Source organism: Eulemur rufifrons, chromosome 11 (genome assembly GCF_041146395.1).
Source record: "Eulemur rufifrons isolate Redbay chromosome 11, OSU_ERuf_1, whole genome shotgun sequence".
NCBI classification, from domain to species: domain Eukaryota; kingdom Metazoa; phylum Chordata; class Mammalia; order Primates; family Lemuridae; genus Eulemur; species Eulemur rufifrons.
Window position 1 is genome coordinate 11,346,334 of NC_090993.1, and position 12,024 is coordinate 11,358,357.

At 36.8% G+C, this 12,024-nt stretch overlaps 1 protein-coding gene across 1 annotated transcript in view; it reads left to right on the plus strand.

Annotated features, from left to right (window-relative positions):
- Positions 1 to 12,024, plus strand: part of RYR2 (ryanodine receptor 2) — a 467,985-nt gene that overhangs the window by 414,698 nt on the left and 41,263 nt on the right. The window contains exons 86-89 of the mRNA XM_069484586.1: positions 5,057 to 5,137; positions 5,956 to 6,044; positions 7,718 to 7,846; positions 10,956 to 11,060. Coding sequence (XP_069340687.1) covers positions 5,057 to 5,137; positions 5,956 to 6,044; positions 7,718 to 7,846; positions 10,956 to 11,060 — 404 coding nt within the window. The remainder of the gene's footprint in view (positions 1 to 5,056; positions 5,138 to 5,955; positions 6,045 to 7,717; positions 7,847 to 10,955; positions 11,061 to 12,024) is intronic.

Consider the following 12,024-nt stretch of genomic DNA (forward strand, 5'->3'; position numbering starts at 1 on the left):
ATTTCCTTCACGGAAATGGGGCAGCTCTGAGGTTTGGCTAATGATAGATCGTAGAGAATTCTTCAGAGTAGACTTTTCATAATTACAACTGAAGGAATCCATCTGTGTATCAGGGGAGTATGATAATTGGATTGTGCCTTTGAAAAAGGACTCAGAGGCAGCATTGCAGGAGGTGAGTGTCACAGTCTGAAGGCAGGGACGTCAGTTAGCATGTTGACGAACGGAATGAATGAAGGACAGTAAGAATTTCAATGAGGATCATAACGGCCAAGAGGTTTAAGCTCTGGCTGCAAGAGAAACGATCTTTTTTTTGAAAGATTTGAAAGCAAAAAGATTTTTTTTCCTCCCCAGCTACTTCAGTTTGTTTACGTAACAAAATATACTTTAATTATGTTATCCTTGGGACAAACCTAATTTGTTTCACACAGTGGTCATTTTTGTTGTCGTGGGATCTGAAATAGGAATGCATGGTGCACGCTGCCGCCAGGTGGCCACCTCGATTTGAGTAAATGCCCAGAGTGGAATTTATAGATTAAGTGAATGTCATAGCCACAGCGTCCTGAAATTCTATGTTTTAGAAGTTTAGGTTATTTGACCGATGGCCTGACAGCACTGGAACTTGACCTTTATAATCCTTTTGTGCTCCGCAGATTTCAAAGCACTTTTACCTATCTGAACCACCCTGGTTTTCCCATCAGCCCTGTGAAATAAGGGGGTCAGAAGATTGTGAAGCCCCCATATCAACACGATGAAACTTAGGCTCAGAACAGTGAAATGACTAAAGTCACATATCTAGAAATTGTTTTCTTTTGATTCTAAAATTGATGAAAACAAGTTCACAATTGCAATAACTTGTGGTATCTATAATGATTGTTAGTCGAAGATTTATTAGTTACTGCTGCTAACTTTACAAAATGTAGAAACGGTGGCATACTGGATTCAGAGAGACCATATGATACTGAAATCATCTGTTTACTGCCTGTCTCTTCCATTAGACTGTGGACTTCTCCAGGTTAGAGACTGTTCACCTCACAAGGGGACTGGCACAGCAGAGACACTTAGTGCGCGTTTGCTGAAGGTCACTGGAGTAATACCCTTTACCAGTTAACAGCTGTATGACATTGGTTGACTTATGATAGTTTCTCAGTTGTTTATGGAACTACAAAATGGGATTCCATTTAGCTAATTGACAGCATTATAATAAATCAGAAATGAAACGATGCGGTAATCCACCTAGCACAGCGTCTAGCACATTGAAGTCACTCATTAAATGTTAACTGTGGATGCATTTTTTTGTTTATTTTTCGTTAGTTGAATTGTGACATAATTGAAGCAGCATATTTAAACCATCTAAGCAGTGATATTAAAATGGCCCACATGAAATAAAATACCTGACTCTTCACTACTTAAAAATATCTTTAGCATTAATTCTTTAGTTCTGGCATTATACAAAATAGATACTTAAGTCCTCTCAAGATCAGTAATGAGAACAATTTCCTCCATGGCAGTGGGGTGCTTTTGAGCAACAATTAACAATAGACTATGGGGAATTTTTTGACGTGGCCAGTCTTAGGTTTCATGACTCACCCTTTTATCTTTGCATTATTATAGATATTGACCTGACAAGATCTTACAATAAAGAGAATGTCTTGGAGTCTATTTATCCTAAGTCAATTATTTTTAAATGCATACTAGGTAGGCTTTCTCCTAACTTCATTGAATTTTTATTATTAATAATATATTAATAACCATTGGTAATAATTCATATAAGTTATTAATAACTTATTAATAGTCACTAACCATTAAACTAAGCTGTGCCTGAAGAATAGGCTGAGAACTTCAAGCTATGTCCATGGACATTCTAAGTAACCACAAGACACACCCCAACAGCATTGTTTCATTGATTTTAAGGAGACACTGATGTACTTTTCTGTCAACCAATTGTGAGTTGAACAGTGGCATTTAAAAGTGTGTCAACTTTATTAGATCTCTAAAATAGAATTTACTATTTCACTCTTAGCTTGACTATATAAGGTCTACCTAGATTATTTCCAAATGGAAATTTGTCATTTTGAGAACATTTTGGTCCATTAAAATCAAGATGGCTTTCAGAAAATATAAACATAATTAATAAATATATTTAAATAACGATATTATTAGCTAGTTATGTTGGTCCCATCTTTATATGGTCTTATTGCCCCTGTACCTAATATATTAACCTTTTCCCAATTTAGAAAAATGATCACAGATTATGAAGAGCCAGTGATACAGACAGGAGGGTACACATTAGCCTCACTTTATAGATGAGAAAGGGCCGAGTGCAGTGGCTCACGCCTGTAATCCTAACACTCTGGGAGGCCGAGGCGGGAGGATCACTCAAGGTCAGGAGTTCGAGACCAGCCTGAGCAAGAGCGAGACCCCATCTCTACTAAAAATAGAAAGAATCTGGACAGCTAAAAATATATAGAAAAAATTAGCCGGGCATGGTGGCACATGCCTGTAATCCCAGCTACTTGGGAGGCTGAGACAGGAGGATTGCTTGAGCCCAGGAGTTTGAGGTTGCTGTGAGCTAGGCTGACGCCATGGCACTCTAGCCCAGGCAACAGAGCGAGACTCTTGTCTCAAACAAACAAACAAAAAAAAAAAAACATATAGATGAGAAAACTAAGGTGCAAAGAATGAACTCAGCAGCAGCAAGAATACTGAAGTAGCTCCCCTTTTATTACAGTATTAGAAATCTCAATCCTCTTATAAACATGAAACCAAAGGAATGCCCTTCACTGTATTTACACTGAACCCCGATGCAGCAATTACAAAGAATATCTTAAGAACGTAAGAGCACTTTCAACTACATGCTACCCCATTTCGTTGTTATTAATCTTAGTTTCCATCTTGCAATGGAATTTCTTTTGCATACATCCCAAAATAGACTGTGGATCCTGTACCTTCTGCAGACATAAAGCCATCATCCGTCTCTGTTACTGTGCCACTTATTTGCAGCATGGGCAATGGCAGCATTTTAATCAGACGGGGACGTGTTCATTAAGCAGTGGCACCCCCGTTTATACCACGTGATGGTAAATGAAGGCTTGCCCTGTACCCTCCCTCGCCCCCTTCACCTCCCTTCTCTTCCCATTGTTCTATATGCAGTGTGTCCTTATGTAAGTGGAGTTACTTGTGTGTGTTTTGATATACAGTCAAGAAAATACTGTGCATGCCAACGATAAACAAAACCTTATGTTATAAACCATTATGCATCGTGCAGAGCATTTTTAGGTCCACAGGTAGACTCTGTGATACTCATGTCAGTGTTAACTTCCTTGAATACTTTCTAGTAAGGGTTATTTACTTCACACTGAATATATGAACACTGAAAATATGTACCTGGTTTATTGATGTGATTTTTTTGGGAAAAAAAACATTGTAGACGGGCTTGCAGGGAAAGAATCAAGAAGTCTACATAATGAACTCCTACTATTTTGATTTATATTCCTTTTAAAAGACTCTTCTGATTAAAATGGCTCATGAACATGATACTAAGTCTCCTCGATGAAGAGGGTTTAATATATTTATTAGCCTAAAATATTCTCCCTTTCTTTCCTATCCTTTCATGAGCTTAAACACTGAGGAATGGACTTATCAGCCAGGAATGGAGATTCAAAACAATGTGCTTTGAACACTTAAACTTGCGAGGTCTAATTTGTGTCCTTGGTGATTTTTAGCTTTGTCACCAAGTTTCATATCTTGCGGGCTAAAAGGGAAACGAGTACAGTGATTCTATGTACTTTTTTTAATGTTTATATTAGTTTTCAAAATGGTTTTGCTTCCTAACCTTACCATTATGTGAAGCCTCTCACTTTGAAAGTCACAGACTGCGGACTGGTAAGTCCATCGGCTCTCTGTCATTATGATCATTCATGATTTTAGTTACAGTAAACACATGATCATTGCATAGTTTTCTTTCTTAGCCCAAAGTATTTCCAGTCTGTGAAAAGTTATTATATTTTTTTAAATACATAAGTACATTCATTCAACTGGCTATATATTTTTTTTTGTCATTTTGCTTTCTAAACAAATTTAAATTCCAGAGCAGATGATCATAATATTAAATAATTCTTTTTCCACTGACACTTTATGTTTTTAAAATCAACTTTCATTTGTGTGGTGGTGCTGTTTTGTGTGTTTCCTTCCTTGTGTTTTTGCTTTCAAAGTCACTTGTGATCGAGATACATTTAAACTGAAATACAGGTAAACTATCTGAGCCCTTTAGGTCTTCATCCTTGCCCCACAAATATTTTTTAGTGTTTGGTGATACAGACTAGCTTCCGTGACTAGGGATGTCCTTCTTGTCACTTTTCTTTCTTAGGTTTAGCTACCAGAGTCTTTTTTTGTTTGATACTTAGAATTAAGTATGTTTGCCAGTTCATCCTCCTCTGGAAGTAAAACTTCAAGCAGTCAAGTCTCTGTTTTAGATTCCAGAAGTCTTTCTTTTTTTTCTTTTTTATAGTCAGTCTACAAGTGGATAAGAGAGCTAATTAGAACAAGTGAATAACTATTTTCTAGTGATTGACAGTTTTCACAAAAATCCTTTAATTCTTTTTTAATAAGAGAAACTCCCGGCCCTGTTTTATGGAGACATTGAATGCTTTGCATGGAATCATTTGGTTGTACTCCGGTACAAAGCAAATTTAACTTTAACGTTTGAAGAGATGCGGAGATCATGTCAATACATACCTTCCCCAAAACAAGGAAAAAAACGAAAAAAGTCCAAGCCTTTAGGTTGTTTGCGAAATGTTGCCAAACCCATGCTGCTACTTTTAACAGAGAGAAATCTTGAGTTTTGAAATTCAACTGTTCTTTGCTTACAAAGAAAAAGTACATCTATCTGCCAAGCGCATGATCTTAGGAGCTTCAGATAGAAAAGTGGCTATGATTTGTGACTGTTTTGGTTCAGAACCATGCTAGAACCACACGCAAGCTGGACGGAGGTGGGGGTAGAAGGGGAGGGGCCCGCCGGGGTGGTTGGTAACCTCTGATCCCTCTGCACTTCCCGCAGGAGAGAAGGTTCTGCAAGACGACGAGTTCACCTGTGACCTCTTCCGATTCCTACAGCTCCTCTGTGAGGGGCACAACTCAGGTTCGTGAGTCCCCAGACCGTCTGATGGTACCAAGGAGTAAATGTTTTCAAGCTGGTAACAACAGGGTTCAATTAGTTCTAATTATGCTTCATCTCTGGAGTCCACAAAGAGTTGTAGAGCATCACTCTGCATTGGGCGCTGGGCCATTTTATGTGTTGCTTTGCTGTTTTCATAGTCCTTGGCTAGCTGTTTAACTTGAATCTTAGCAATTCTTCTATGTCAGAGAAGACAGGTGATGATATATACAAAATATGTAGGTTCGGTAGGTATCTCTAGTCATAGAGAGCTTCATTTCTTTTCTATTACCTCTCTGTACCGTGGGAGGGTACATACTTCATTGTGTTATATAACATAATATATTTCCAGTAGTTGTTTTTATAGCTAGCTCTTGACCAGACTGGGTTAATTTTTTCATTGTTCCCCCAGCACCTTGCACAGTACTGAGGAACAAACGATTATGAATAAATAATCTCATTACTGTATCCTCCATGTGGTGACCATTTTTAGTCATTCACATGCCCAGAGCTCTAGATCTAGGAATAAAGAAACAGGTGTTGACAACAACATCTTAGACAAAAATTAATTAGAATATTGATATCTGTGGAGCATCTTAGATATGTTTTGGGGGTAGTCACTTACTTTTTATGGAAAATATAGATTATTTCATCTTAAAACTATCAGCTAAAACACTCCCCTAAGCCACAGTGTTTTTTCTGTAGACAACATCATTTGTTTTGGAACTATTAGAATAACTCATTGTAAACTTCTGAGTGAGCTTTAATGACTTTTTTTCTTTTTTTTTTTTGGTGTTATGTAGATTTTCAAAATTATCTGAGAACTCAGACTGGCAATAATACAACTGTCAACATCATCATCTCCACTGTAGACTACCTACTCAGAGTTCAGGTGCGTTGCCTTCCGTATTGGTAACAAATTAAAAGGGCTAGTTAGTTGGAATAATATGGCAGAGTTGTTAAACCGACATGTTTTAATGTGTTTTGGTTTATGACTAGACAGAATTTTTTCTGAGATATTTTTGTCTTTGATCACAATCTTTCAGGAATTCTTAAGGCAAAACTGCCACTGTTCTCTCTGCTTCTGATCCTGACTTCTGCTTTCCTCATTACTGTCTTCTATAAGTGGAGATTTTTTTTTCCCTTTATCTTTTAGCTTGATGGTATTTTAAATTCATTTTTATTTTATAAAGCACTTTTATATTCTGCTGCTTCTTCTGTAGTTGACAGACTGGCAAAGAATATTTGAAACATTCTTTGGAGTAGGAAAGAAAGCTTTCCGATTATTACCGTAAACTTAAATTTCATAGCTTAAGATTTGATCGTTTTGGCTGTCCAAATACTTGAATTAATTTAAAAAAAATGCAGCTTAACATTAATATTCAAAATGTTAATCAAACTAAACTGAAAGTGCAGGCCTCTCAAATAATGAGAGTCCTATACAACTTGTATTTCCCTCATTTTATTTATAAGAGAAGCCAGGCTTGGTATTTTAAAAACTGTAAATTCAGACTTTCAGCTTTTTCTTTAATCTTTGAGTATGTAAAAGCACAACTTTATTATTATTATTTTTTTTTACTTAAAGCTTAATGGGGAGAGAAAAGTCCATTTTGAAGTGAATAGCATCATGAAGTATTGCCAAAAACATATCTGTGATTTTTAAAATCATGTCTCAAACCCAAAGTTTAAGACATGAATTACTGAATTAAATTGTATTCTTCATTTAGCCAACTAAAATTCCTTTAAAATGTAAGTTATTACTGACAACATTTTGTTAGTGTGTGTAAGCAGTCCAACCGGTTTCCTCAGGGCCTTGTGGAGTCCTCACTGGTGAGATGTTCTCCAACAAATGCTTTGTTGGAGAAAAAGGAGGCCAGATGTCTGTAACCCCAAAAATATTATTTTTCCATAATTTTTCTAATTTCTTTGCTCACATGGTAGATATCTAAATTTGCTCGATGGATAAATATGGTCTAGTCTTAATGAATCCTTATGTTTATGAAGTTTATAGTCCTCAGAGACAGAAATTAATTTTTAAAGCTAAGTTTTCTGCTTCTTGTCTTCTCTTCAGTTATTTATTTGTATCTAGGGAGGGGATTGCCATATTGTATGTTTAGGAAAATCATCAAAGAATGGTGTTTACTTCACAGATATTTTTGTTTGCTACCATATCTATTATATAAAATACTTTGCTAAGGCCGGGCACAGTGGCTCACACCTGTAATCGCAGCACTTTGGGAGGCTGGGGTGGGAAGATCACTTGAGGCCAAGAGTTCAGGACCAGACTGAGCAACACAGCAAGACCCCATCTCTACAAAAAATAATAAAAAAAAATTATCCGGGTATGGTGGTGTGCACCTGTAGTTCCACCTGCTTGGGAGCCTAGGTGATTGAGGCCACAGTGAGCTATGATGACACCACTGCACTCTAGCCTGGGCAACAGAGCAAGACCCTGTCTAAAAAAATTAATAAATAAAAAATAAAATATTTTTCTAGCATAGAGTACAAGACTGAATAGTCAGTGATAACTTTAGAATGTAACTTAATAATATCTCTATTTTCCAGGAATCAATTAGCGACTTCTATTGGTATTACTCTGGGAAGGATGTTATTGATGAACAAGGACAACGGAATTTCTCGAAAGCTATCCAAGTAGCAAAACAAGTCTTTAACACTCTCACAGAGTATATTCAGGTAAACATTTCAACCTTTCTGCTGTTTGAAGAATGAAAAGTAAAAAAGAGTCCACTGGTTAGCATTGAATTCCATAGAAAAATGCAACATACCTAAAGTATTTTTCGTATCTCCTATTGACTCATTTCATTGTTTCTTCACCAGGCACCACAATTAAAATATTAGGTTGAGATTTAAATGTATATGGAATGAAACTGCTTTGCCATGTGGCAGGCTGAGATATCATTAACTCCTCAGAGGCGTGAACCATGATGTTGGCTCTATTGTATGTTTAGGGCCTGGCATGTATTAATATATTGAGCACTCGATAAATATTCAGGAAGGCAGGGAGAGAGAAAGAAAGAGCAGGAGAGAGGGAAGAATATTAAACCACTCTTTACAGTATTTCAGTAAAAGTGAGGAAGAAGTTCCATAGAAACTTCGTACGAAAGAGAATAGTGTTTAAAAACCTCATTATTGGTGCGTGTGTGTGTGTGTGTGTGTGTGTGTGTGTATTATAGATAAAATTACAAATACCATGGAGAATATTCCTTTTTTAAAATACTGATTTGTTTTATATTCTCTTTAGGCTAAACTTCTAGTCTTGACCTCATATTTTTTAAAGATTTTATAAAATTCCGGTTTATTTTCAACCAGAAAAACTTTACTGTTTCCTAACAGGCCAGTCAGTCCTCTTTCCTTTCTGTCTTCTGTTTCAATGGCCAATGTCACCCTTGAATCAGTCACTATGTAAGGACAAAACAGGAGGAAGAAACTTAGCATTGGCTCTGTTAGACCAAACATAATCTTGTGAGGAGAAGAAAGGCTAAACAAGCAAAACAACAGCGGATCACATCCCCAGAGCCTAGCGTAGTTTCAGGCGCGAATGAATGACTCAAGGCCAAGAGAAGCCAACCAACCATCCAGTGCTGCAGAAGTAGGAGCATCTCTTCTAGACTCACTCTCTCCTCTGCAGTCAGTGCCTTGGAAGGAGCTTGCTTTTTGTATCATTTTATCCCTGGGTGAGGAAGAGGATTTTCATCTCAGCATTTCGAGTTGGAAAAGTCACACTTGATGAATCTAATAACTTTTCTTTAAAATCAAATAACAGTGAAAACTTAAGTCAGTTTTGGTCCATTCCTAGTCCCATTTCTTCGTCTCCCCGGGTTTCCGTGACTGCATTAGTGTGCTCATCTATGCCAGAGTGACATTAAGCATGACAACATTTGTGTGTGCTATCCTGATTAAAAAATAAGATTGACTGATGACATTAGCAAGCCAGTGAATTTTGTAGAAATGATTAATAAAATGGTTTCTGTATTCCAAATGAAACTTAAATGCTTTTTTAGGCAAGAGTGGGCATTTCTTGGTTCCTAAAATAAGTAAGATTACTGAACTTATCTAAAGTTAGAAGCATCCTTCGAGCTCTTAGTTTGTGCAAAACTCTTTATTAAGTGTTGTTATAGAATGCAGATCTTCAAAGGATATCAGGGAAAACCGTATGACTTCTTGTGCTCTGTTCATTTTAGTTTCTCTTGTTGATGTGAATTTTTTATATAACAATCATTTTCGAAATATATATTTAATAAATATGTATTTTATTTTGGAACACTTTTAGATAGTCAGAAAGTCTCAAAGATAGTACCAAGAATTTATATATGTGATTCACTCAGCTTTCCCTAATGTAGACATTTTATATAACAGTGGTACATTTGTCAAAAATAAGAAATTAACATTGCCACATCTTATTAACTAAATTACAGGCTTTATTCTGATTTTACCAGTTCTTCCATTAAGGTCTCTTTTTTATTCCAGGATCCAGTCCAAGTTACCACATTGCATTTAGTGAAATGTATTTTCAAGAAGCTTGTCTTAGTGTCATATTTGCTGATAAATGTTGATACTGTGGATAAAAGCTCATCATGAACTTCATGCTTATTTTGGAATGCTTTTAGATTACAGCATAACATATTGCTTTTTGATTCAAGTTTTTGCTAACTATAGAGAATAATATAAGGGGGAGATCCAAAACTATTGCAATAAAGATGATGATCTATAAGATTGAAATGCCAGTTTCAGTAAAGGGAAGAAGAAAAATTGTTTGAATAAGAGGACATTGTAGGGTCAAGATTCCTAGAGTAAGACCAGGAGATAATTAATTGGTGGGAAAAGAGAAAGCTTTATCTGTCGTTGGCACAAGGTCCATCTGAAAGTAACACCGTCCTGCACATACATCATGAGAAGTAGGGAGTCAAGGCAACAGGCAAGGCAGATGTGCCCTTCAGATCAATTTACCAGTTCTCAGTGGCTGAAGACCTGAGGTCGAGCAAGTTCTGGAAACTACTTTGTGTGTGTTTCAGGTTTAGAAGGAAAAGTGCGTACTTCAGCCTTGGGCTTGCAACTGTGTCCCAGAAGGGTTGCCAGAACAGCTCTTGGTCACCTGGGGGTTGCAGAAGATCTTAACCCTTTAGAATACTTGAACTTTTGATTAAAACCTTAGATATCACATGAAGAAAATGATTTCTGATTTGAAGAAAAATCAAGTTTATTTTCTTTGAAATGGCATCCCGGTGTTCATCTAACGGCCTCCCGCACTGTCCCCCTCCCTGAGATTTAAAAAATCTCACTGGTTTGTACCGTTTGCAAAACAGATGTATAATTAAGAAAACATTGAAGAGGATTTTTTTTCTTTATACGAATGCTTTATCCAGGTTACTACTTAGGAATAAAAGATAAATCACCTCTCATCACACCTCTTCTCAATATTCTTTCCAATACAGGATGGTGACTACTAGTTGATTTGACTTAACAACCGAAACATGTGCACCTTACTCTTTTCCTTTAAATAGAAGAGATCAAAGCCAGGCAAAAATGAAATGATTCACAGCACATAAAAATCTCTGAGAAATGTTTTCTAGGGATTTAGTAAACATTTCAAAGAACATGCTTATCTCTTGAGGATACCATTATCATCATTGTATCTCTTTCTTTCACTTTGAGTTCCTATCTTTTTTAGATAACCTGTTGGCAAGAAGCTATGTAAACACCAAGTCAATTTTGGCCCTGTTAGTGTAAAGTTTATTTTGACAAATAAATGATCAAGAATGATTACCGTTTGTTTACGCTCCAGGGTCCTTGCACTGGTAACCAGCAAAGTTTGGCACACAGCAGGCTATGGGATGCAGTGGTGGGTTTTCTTCACGTCTTTGCCCACATGCAGATGAAGCTGTCACAGGTAAATGAACCACCTTCCGCTATTCCTACTTGGCGAACTGGAGACTGTAACTATTGGCAAATGAAACGTGCTTTCTTATGTTTGAACATTATCTTTTTTAGATCACTGTATCATACCTATTTTACTCTATATTAAAAAATGTTTTTTAAATAAAAATAGTTTATGCAAGCTGAAAATAGATGGGAGTTATTCAGATTTGAGAACAAAGGATATTAAGGAATTAATTGTAATGGAAAAATAAAACATTAGAGTCCCAAACATCGTGCATTTCACAATCCTCGTAGATGTACTTCCCGGAAATTGCCCACTGGAATTTTCCTCCACCTAAAAGATAATTGAAATAGGATTTTTGACCTGTTACAAATCTCTTGTTAAAAGGAGACATTTTTTTTTTAGAGGGTCATAAACAAGAAGCTGTTCTCAGTAGGGTGACATTGACCCACTACCAGGAAATTTAGCCTCATGAGAATCAGAAAATAGTAGCTATAAGAATAAGCAAATAAAGACTAAGCAGATTTTCTAGCATGTTCTAATGTTAGCCTGAGAGTGCCTGTTGAAAATGTCAGCTTGTGGTTTTCTCACTACTTTATCTGTCTCATTTGAAACCAAAAGATACATGAATAGAAAAGTTCTTAATAAAAATCTCGAGTAAACGTGTCCCTTTGGTGCAGTGAATTTTGGTGGTGTGTTCTGAGATCTGACATATCCATCAGGGCCTGGGATTTTGCCCAGCAGTCAGGTAGAAGAAAGAATGCTAGATGTAAAGACAGAATACTGCCGTTCCAATCCCCAAGTTGGCATTCCTTGTCCCATGAGTGTGGGCCAGTTCCCCCTTCCCCGAGGCCTTGTTTTCTCTGCAGTAAAGTGAGGCTACTCAAGCCTGTGCCCTGGCCTACAAGCAGGAGAGTATTGTCAAAGATAAACAAAGCTGGATGCTAGTTCAAGTGGTAAGGACAGATATTAA